We start from the raw sequence: 10,000 nt of genomic DNA, 5'->3' as shown, positions 1-10,000 counted from the left end.
TTCACTGACAGGTCCCGACCTACAGACGAATCCCACGAATCTCAGTCGACGAAGTGATCCCAGCCCGCTGCCGAAGCCCGGTCCACAGAAGGCCCCGCCTCACATGTCAGTCCCGGTCCACAGACAGGCCCCGCCCCACATGTCGGTCCCGGTCCACAGACAGGCCCCGCCCCACATGTGGGTCCCAGTCCACAGACAGGCCCCGCCCCACATGTCGGTCCCGGTCCACCGGTCCCGGTCCGCAGACAGGCCCCGCCCCACATGTCGGTCCCGGTCCACGGACAGACCCCGCCCCAAAGACAGGTCCCGCTCCTGCGGCGACGTCCTTGGGCGTCCTGCGGCTTCGTCGTCTGGGCGTCCGGCCGCAGAATACCGGTCGACAGGGGGCGCTGGCCGAGTGTTCACGACCGGGTCAGCCCGGTCAGTCCCGACACACGGCGGCTCTCACCGACCTGGGGTGGCGCCGGACCACCTGGCACCGAGCGGGCCCTCCCGGGACAGGGTGGCAACAGTCAGCGCCTGCAAAAGTGGCGGTGGGGTCGGAGATGGGCACGACGGGGGAAGGGGCGGGGGGGGGGGGGGGGGCAACAGGAACGTCCGATAACGCGCTAGTGACGCGGGGAAAGCATGACAGCATCACTCGTGACTTCAAATGTAGGCAAATGGAGGGACGACTAATGAATGACGTAATCATGACGGATATGTTGGAGCGAGCCGCCTCGACCATTGACCGACAGCCGCGGGTCGTTCGTAGGACGTCTTGTCGAGCGGCTCTGACCTGACACGTTCTCCTCATCGGCGTGGCTACCGTAAACCAGATGTAGACCGCCTCCGTACGCGATGAACTGGTGCAGCAGGCTAGATTTTCTTTGCACGGGATGACCAGGCTTTCGCTTTATTGCGCGCAGCTCCATGATCGCGTATTTCCTGCTCATAATGCCGTGCGCCGAACAACGGTTGACCTAGCAAACCAGCAACTCGCCGGTGAAATCGTCTAAATACCACATTAACCGTTGAGGTCAGCGGGGGCATTGACATTAATCGCTGACCGATCGAGTTCCGTGCATCTCGGACGTGTATTCACCCGTCGTCGCGAAGTACGGCACGTAGTCGCACGTGACCTCACACCAGAGACGTGCCCGTGGCCAATGGGGCATGCCGTCTGGACGTGTCGTGGCTGGCGCTGGCGCTGCGTGGAGCCTGCGTACGCCTGACCGGCGCCTCGTCTGTCTGTTGCAGCGGTCGTGCCGTCGGCTCAACATGCACTGGCTGGGATGCGTCGCCTCGACGCTGGTCGGCATGGTGCTGGGTGTGCACCTCTTCCTCATGCTGCAAGACCGGCCGCTGCACCGGACGCCGCGCAACCTGCAGATGATGGCCACGGAGGCGGCGTCGGCGGCGGTGGCGGCGACGGCGCGCGGCCGGGTCGGGCCGAGCACCCAGCCGCCGGCCAGCGACGAGCCGGGAGGCACCGACCTGCTGTTCGTCGGCGTGATGACGGCTGACCAGTTTCTCGACTCGCGCGCCGTGGCCGTGCACGAGACGTGGGGCCAGGGCTGTGCCAGGCAAGGTCAAGTTCTTCACATCCGAGACGTCTGGTGGCCCCTCGCGGTACGTGGAACATGGGACGTGAGACGTTTACGTGGACGTGAGACGTGGGGCGGAGCGGGTACGGGGAATTTGATGGGGCGGACCACATGCGACGCCACACGGCACGGCGCCTGGGACATCTGGCGGTGCGCTCGACACAAACTGGACGCAGTGCCGTACGTGGGACGGCGGGAAGGCGGTGGATGGGGCTCCGCGGCCGCATCCCTCGCCCACGGCGGGCGCGGACAAAGCGCTGGCAGCCGGCGACCCTGGGACGAAACGGGTCACGGCCGACGCACGCGCCTCTCTCTCACGATGATGATGCCCATATTTCTGCCGCTGATTAATGGTCCCGGAGCAACGTGCTGGGCCGTGCATTTCACGCGGAAAGTGTTGTCGCGCAAGGCGCCTTTACTTCACATGAAACATCACCTCTAACAAACTGTGAGAGTTATCTTCCACGCTCGCTTTGCGTCATTACTGTCGGCGAATCAAAGCTCCGCATCATCACAGCGGTGCGTGGCTTCGATGTGAGAAGTGGTGCTATGGTGATGGCAGAGCAGGGGCTTGGTGCGCGCGCCGTCCATCCCGCTTCCTCGCATGCTGCTCGGATCCACTCTGCAGTGACCAAGGTCGTCTCCACTTCCGCAGATCTGCCGATCGTACGCCTGCGTGGGGTCACTGACCAGTACCCGCCGCAGAAGAAGTCCTTCATGATGCTCAAACACATGTACGAGAACTACATCGACAAGTGAGTACCGGCTACGGGAGACTTCCAGAGTTCGCAGAGTTCCGGAGCACGTGCCAGCGGCCGGAGTGGGTGCCAGTGGTGCGGAGTGGGTGCCGGTGGTCCGGGACGGGTGCTGGTAGTCCGGCGGTGGGGTGGTGGGTGCTGTCCGTGTGGCCTCCCTCCCCGCGTCTGCGTCTTTGGACCGGCCAGGCGCTACCGCCACCACCGTCTGCTGGCACGGAATCGGACGGGATGCGCCAAAATCGTGGTTTTGCGCAAAGCGAGAAAAAGGCTGGGTTGAGAGGGCGTGCGGTGGCGTGCCATTGTTAGCACATGCTCGGCTGATCATGCCACCAAGAGCAGGAAATGATAACATCTAATGTACGGTCCTCTTGCGTCACTGCCACGTGACAACGACCTGGCGTTGTATTGTTCCGTAGATTGGACCTGGTAGGATGACATTTTTCGCCCGCTGATCGCTGGTGGAGATCGTACTCAGGAGGGGAGATTTTGGGGAGATTTTTTTCGGGAGATTTTTTTCGGGAGATTTTTTCGGGAGAGCATCTCAAGGTCACCGTGGCATTTACGCCGTCTTAACGTCATAACATCAACGTCATCACAACGTCATTCAAATCCTGCCATTCCATAAGCCATGCGACGATCAAGGCCAAACAATTGTGATGGTGGAGTCGCTCATGTCTGGCATTTGTATGCACGATTTCGCGATTCAGCGGCCGTCATTATGCCCTCAATCAATGCTGTGCAAGATATTATGACGTAGTCAAACAAAAACGTATCGAGAAGCATATTTACTGGACAGAGAAATTGTGCCGTCTAGAGCAGCCTTTTGTGTTCCAAGATTATACAAAAGGATACAAGTGAGCCTGTTTCATCATATCTGGTGCTCGCTTCATTATCTTCAAATGCGAAACATACCCTTAAATGCAGCAGTGTCGTGCCGTCGTACGCGGGATCGGCGGAGCCGTCGGCTGGCGCCCGTCATCTGCGCCGGCCGCTGCTCACTGTGCAGTGTTCCCTAAAAACCGCTGCGAAGCAGAAACCAGACGTGTTAGATGCATGTGTTTGGTGTCAAAGCAGTGCGTTTGACGCCACGGGCTACTCAAAGTTTTAGCGCGGTCACGTGACATGCCGGATAGGCGTCCTCGAAAAATCACAGGGAGAGGGTCGCAACCCCTCCCCTTATCCTTAGCAATGAGAGGGTTAGCTTTTGTAGGGATCCACACACACACACACACACTGGACAAACGAATGGACGGGAAAATGACACAATTCATTCACAGTCTAGGCTGGAACCAACTGTGTCAGCTGAAAATAATTGTCGCTCCCTGATGGCGGGCACCGGCGCCCGACAAGCCCGGGTGAGGCATCAGCTTTGTCGTCCCAAAGCAGTGATCTGTGACCGTATCCGTCACTGCCAGCCCTTCCGCCGGTATTGTGACGACCGGCCGCTGCGCTGGCCCACTAATGCCGCCCATTAATTGGGGCCCACAGTCCGTATAATGGTTCCCACGGGGCGCAGCACGGAGCCGGCCGGGGGCGCGAGCGGAACTTTTGACACCTGGGCAGTGGTGTCGGCTTGTTCGTCAGCGGTTCGTGGGGCCCGTCAGAGCAGTGTGACTGTCACTGTTCGGTCACGGCGTGCCCGTCATCGGCGGGATTCCTGTCGTGAAAGGAGCGTCCCATCTTGGGGCGATTTCAAAAGCATACTTCAGTGAAACCTCAGGACTAGTTACGTCTAATTATAGTACTGGACAATGCCACTGCCAGCACCGTCAAGGCATTACCAGAGATATCAATCGAAAGTATTTTCGAGTCCGAATTACGCTGCAATGAGTGGTACGCTTTGTAACAGCATTGCACTTCTTCCTTGCATTCGCGACGACCATCACCATGACAACGCTGCGCGCACCTTTATTAGTGTGAATAAAAGAACGTTTGTGATTGGCTCAGCGGGCGGCAAGGGGCTGTTACCGAACATTGCCACGGGCTATAGTTTGAACCAGTGTATCCACTATGGACCAGGTAGGTAATACTCCTATTCCCAAAGTTAAAGTGCACCCTCCAAAGCCATAACATAATGTTCCGCTGGCATCGCGGGATGACAGCTTCATATTCGCATTCTTCTTGTCGAAACAGAATGTGTCAAGCTTTAGCAACATCTATTACACAAACGTTTTTGACACCTTGGTGTGTTGCAAACACTGCAGAACACACACGCTGAGAAAGCAAGGCAAATAAAATGTATTAATTCACAGTGGTGAGCGGGAAGTAAATTAGATTTCTCCCCCAGGAGCGAAGCGGACTATTTTAAATCGAAATTATGAGCTTTTCAGGAACATTTCGAGAAAACTGGTATTACGGACTAAGCCGTACGTGTCTGATCTGACAATAAGCGAAGCACCCAATTACGACATGGACACCCGAGCGGACGCACTCAATGCCCACTTCGCTACCGTTGGTCCCATCGGTGGCATCGCTGCGGAGGCGACGGCGGCGCGTGGTAATGCGGGTGCGCCCCCGGCTGAACCGCACCCGTACCGTGTCTGTGCACCGACGTTCTCCCTGCATCCAAACCACACTTCCGGAGCTTTCTGCAGCCATCAGGAAGATGAGCGCGTCGAGGGCTGTCGGTGTCGATGGCGCACCGCTCTATGCAGTGTGAAAATATTTACCAGTAGTCGGCGCTCATCTTTTACAATCTGATCAACTTTTCCATCACACCACGCACCTTTCCATTCCGTCTGGAAGATCCGCGCGCGTCACTCCGGTGTTCAAGTTCGGGCGACCGATCAGACCTGAACAAACTTTCGTCCCATTTCTATGCTCTTCGGAATGGTTCCTGAGACTATCTGAGCGGTCGGGAGCAGATGGTTCGGGGTAGCTCGGTTACCTTATCCCTACCACACGGGATGGCCCGGTGATGTCGGGCCCAACCGTCTTCATCAACAACCTATCCAGCGTCAACTTATCCATCAACAACCTATCCACGGCCCCCCCCGCCTACTATCCTACGCCGATGACACCCAATTCCCTGGCTCCGCCACCCCCGATTTCGTCGGCCTGTCCAGCCTTAAGCCCGTGTCGAGGAGTCCATTCAGTGCCCTCCAAAACTGGTTTCAGTCAAACAGCCTTAAAATGAACCTCACAAAGACAGACTTCATGCTGATGGGCGCCAAACCCTCCATTACAAACAACACAACTTCCACATTACTTTCTCGGGCACATTCATCCATCATCCCCAGTAAAGGTACTACACCGCATTCCTTGACCACGGCCTCACGTGGGAAGCCCACATCTCCTCTCTTAGTAATGACGTAATCCTGTCTTAATGCGCTGTAATGCAATCCTCGCATCCCTGTTCAAAATTCGACACCGCTTCACTGCTGAGGTCCTGAATCTCCTTGTCCAAATTCACGTCTTCGCCCACATCCTCTACTGTCTGCCCATCTGGGGTGGAGCGGTCATGCATCACCTAGACGAGATGCAAAGGGTGATGCGCTTCACAGCCGGGCTAGCGAGCGGTGTCCGTCGTAGCGATCACATCTCACCTGTCCCGGGAGCACTAGGCTGGTGCAGCGTTACAGATCATGCGCACCACCGCGACTGCCTGGCGGTGTGCGGGGCACTGCGCGTCCCCGAATCTCCCGTGCATTGCGTGCTCTATTGATGACGCCCGCTACAGTCTTCCCAACGCCGAACTGGGGCTGTTTCGTGCGGTGCCGTCCCGTTTCATCTGCCGCGTGTCCGTCTGACCGCCACCCCAGCGGCATTTTCGCTTACGCGTGGCCGCGCGTGGAACGGGCGCCTGCGGCGGCCGTCCGCGCCCCCTCACGCCGGGCAATCTTGACTGTTTTAAGTCGCCGACTCATCGACTGAAACTGCATTCAACTGTGCGTATGTGTGTATCTCTGTGTTCGTGTGCGATTTTCTTTCCTGCACGACCTAGGCGCAGAGCAACCATTACGGGATGGCCTTCAATAAAATAAACATAAATATAACCTGAAATGTTGGGAAGCGCAACCATGGGAAGTGTGCCCATGTTTATTTACATTGTTTATTTACATTGTTTATTTAAACTCTAGACTTATTTCATGACGCCCCATAAAACATCGCTGAGTCAGCAGCCGTCCATGAGAAAGCGGGCTACAGTTTTTAGAACTGTTAGAAATGTGGGATCAGCTTTCAGCAACCGTCAAATGTTTAAATTTGTTAGTTTCATGGTCTTTGCGGAGGTCAACGGTCGACGCATTGATTCATGGGGTCCTTTGGATATGTGACCAAAACGTCTATGAGGATCTTCTTGGCAGTTATAAAGTTTCGCTGGACACCGTTGTTTTTTACGCCTAAGGATCCAGCGGGACGGCGTTGATACCCCGCCTATTCAGCGGCCACCGCCAGCACCATAGATCTGATCCCGCTCTGTGAGTGTTCCCGGCGGCTGCGGGACGGGCAAAGCCCAGGTACCTCGGAGGGCGGCAGATGTTACTCGTGTGCATTGGCAAAATCGTGCCGTCCGCCGCACGGCGCCAGCTCGGCAGCTATTTACAGCTGGTTGCAACCCTGTTGCAGCCCTGTCAGCTCGGCTGATCATTGATCCCTGCGCTAGCGGCCTGTGACCCAGCGGCGTCGTGCTGCAGGTACGAGTGGTTCATGCGCGCCGACGACGACGTCTACATCCGCATGGACCGACTGAGGAAGTTCCTGCGCGGCATCAACTCGTCGCAGCCCATGTTCATCGGCCAGGCCGGCCTGGGCAACACGGAGGAGTTCGGACGCCTCAGCCTCAATAGCAAGGTGAGTGACCGGGCCCGGCTGTGTGCCGGTTCTGGCCTGCTGTTCAGTCCGTTCCCAGGCATGGACGAGGCTGAGGGCGAGGCTCACTGACGTCACAATTTACGACACGTCGCAGTGTGCCGCCTGAGCCCGTCTCTCGGAAGTCAGAAGACGCCGAGGTGGCAATCTGTGGCGGGCCGATAGGAGGCGATCGTCGTCGGGCGTCGCACCTCCGTCAAACCGGCGATGGCTTACGCTGAAGGCTATCTCGCAGGGAGCCAGTGCACATGAGGCGGCGATAACCACGCGGCGCACCAAAGCGGCGCGTGCTGCCCCCGACAGCGTGATCACACCATCGGCGAGTCTGAGCCCCGAGTCTGCCCTGAGCTGCTCTGCCCCAGCGTGCGTGTCCTGCAGATAAGCGCCCTGTTTATTGTTTTACGACGGTGCCCAGTTCCCGCGACGATAATCTGATACACCCGTCACCATCGCGGGGCTCCCGAGCTGATACACCCCTCACCATGACGGGCTGTTCAGCTGGTACACCCCCGCCACCGCGGGTCTCCCGAGCTGGTACACCCGCCGCCGCGGGTCTCCCGAGCTGATACACCCGTCACCACCGCTGGGCTCCTGAGCTGATACATCCGTCACCATGACGGGCTGTTCAGCTGGTACACCCGCCGCCATCGCGGGCCTCCTGAGCTGATACACCCCCGCCATCGCGGGCCTCCTGAGCTGATACACCCGCCGCCATCGCGGGCCTCCTGAGCTGATACACCCGCCGCCATCGCTGGGCTCCTGAGTCCCGTTCGGATGAGGCGAGCGCACCCGGCTTGGCGTACGTGTTATGGACGCGGTACGGCCTCAATGCACGGCAGGCCGGTGAGCGCGAGACGATCAAATACCCGCTAGTCGGTCATTCCAGTCCTGGAAAGCTTCGATCTCGGGTGTCGTGGAAGAGATTAAAGACCCTTCCTCGTCAGTTTGGCACCGGTAGCCCACGACAGTTCGTGGGCCGTGGGCCACCAGCAGCACCTGTCGGCTGTTCAGTGTTTTGGTAGGTCTGGGACGTTGAAGCTCCGTACATATCTCATGGGAGGCTCAGTAGGTCGGTGTCATACATTATGTAAATTCGATGCTTATCTGCCCACGCGGCAAGGTCCACATTATTTCGTGGCCCTCCGCGGGGCTCGCGCGCGCTCTCTCTCCCTCTGGAAAAGTGTGCCGTCTGCACTTGCAGCGGCGGAGATCCCTGACTTAAACCCTTGCGCTAATTGACCACCTTTCATGTCGCGGACTGTTGGGGAGGGGGATTAGATGCGACCTCTTGCCGTTTCCAGACGAGGAAGCTAGTGGCCCCCGGGAAGCATATGCTTTGTGCCTGCCACAGATAATAGCTCCCACCCTGCGACCACCCGACCGTCGTCCCGTTCGCCAGGCTCCCGTCAGGTCAGGTCAGGTCAGGTCAGGTCAGGTCGGGGTCTCGTGACCCAGATGGCGGCGCGGTAGATAGAGCTAGGCGGTCGAGCGCTGCCTCCTCGCCCCCCCCCCCTCTTCCGGTGGTTCAAATCATGTCACGAGACGTGCGCTGCGACGCCCAGACTAGAACGATGGAATTATTCTGTTGTTACGTTTTCTGGGAGTCCTGTTGACCTCTCTGGGCCACGCCTTTCTCCAACGGAAGAGAAACCGGTGTCGTGCTGGCCAGAGTACACACGGGCAGGGCGTGCTGGAGCGCCCGGTGCGACGTGGGCCACTGCCCCTCCCGGCAGGTTTCATTTGCTGTCTGCTCGTCTGCTGGGCTCCTGGCCAACAGCTGGCTGGCCGGTCCAATCCGTATGCTGCAGGTATGTTTTTCGAGCCGGGTATATTGATGTTTGTGTAAGGATGTTCCTCTTCTTATCTCGGCTATAGTGGGCTAGAATTTTTCTGGTCACTTGGCGGCTTAGCGACACTGCTTCCAAGGCGGCGTGGAAACTTTTATTCCACTCACCGGGATTCGAAGCCTAACCCACCAGGCTTACGCAAACATATAATCTATTCAGCTAAGATATTTTAACGTGCTTACCAATCGATGGCATTACAACATTAAAAACAGTATAGAGTGCGACCAGTTTGCTAGCCCCTTAGTGCGACAGTGACGTACTGGGCCGGTATCTCAGATATCGGAGTGAAATTGTCAATGGATTAACCCAAATTTTTCGCACTGGCTGGTAGGGAAATAATAAGCTGCAAATATGCCAGAGAATTGTTACTCACCAAGCTAGAGTAGGTGCAAAACAGACTCACACAAACGCATGCTGTATTTCAAGTCATACAACGTATTTCAGTTTCCACCAGTAAAAGCTGGGAAGCCAAGTTCAGAGAAGAGCAATGTTACAGTACACCAGTGGCCGCGAAGTGATAACGCTATATTGTATCCCCAATCTTTCATGCACTCAAATAGGAAAATGTTTAGTGCAGCCTGGAGTTGGGGATGGGAAGGAGTGACCTGCCTGCTACCCTTATCTGCGGCCTTGTTGTGGGGTCAAACTGCAGTCATTGGAGTTGAATCAATGCATGAGCAGATGTGTTAGAGAAACGGGGATGGGTAGACGTACCAGTGCTACATAAACCCATCTTGCTGACCACTATACCTACCAGATAAAACACATCTCTACTGACCACTATACTCACCATACATGTGCCCATCTCTGAAACACGTCGGCGTTAACATGTTGCCCGGTGGGAAGGCTGGGAGTAAACGTCTCCCCCTCCCATCACAAGGGATAGCCAGGATTGGCAAGTACCCAAGGTTGACAAGCACAAACGGGCTGGCATGCACGGCTTGAATTTCACTCAATCATCCCCTGCTACCTGGAGGGCCGCATTCAGTGCAAACAAAGT

At 57.1% G+C, this 10,000-nt stretch overlaps 1 protein-coding gene across 1 annotated transcript in view; it reads left to right on the top strand.

Moving 5' to 3' along the window:
- LOC119102389 (chondroitin sulfate synthase 1-like) overlaps positions 1 to 2,217 on the top strand; it is a 7,925-nt gene extending 5,708 nt beyond the window's left edge. Inside the window, exons 2-3 of the mRNA XM_037225757.1 lie at positions 1,240 to 1,611; positions 2,149 to 2,217. Coding sequence (XP_037081652.1) covers positions 1,240 to 1,611; positions 2,149 to 2,217 — 441 coding nt within the window. The remainder of the gene's footprint in view (positions 1 to 1,239; positions 1,612 to 2,148) is intronic.
- Positions 2,218 to 10,000: the final 7,783 nt, after the last annotated feature.

This window comes from Pollicipes pollicipes, unplaced genomic scaffold (genome assembly GCF_011947565.3).
Source record: "Pollicipes pollicipes isolate AB1234 unplaced genomic scaffold, Ppol_2.1 Scaffold_5724;HRSCAF=6776_pilon_pilon_pilon, whole genome shotgun sequence".
In the NCBI taxonomy this organism is placed as follows: Eukaryota; Metazoa; Arthropoda; class Thecostraca; order Pollicipedomorpha; family Pollicipedidae; genus Pollicipes; species Pollicipes pollicipes.
Note: the sequence above shows the minus strand (reverse complement) of the source record. Positions and strands in the feature narration are given on the sequence as shown.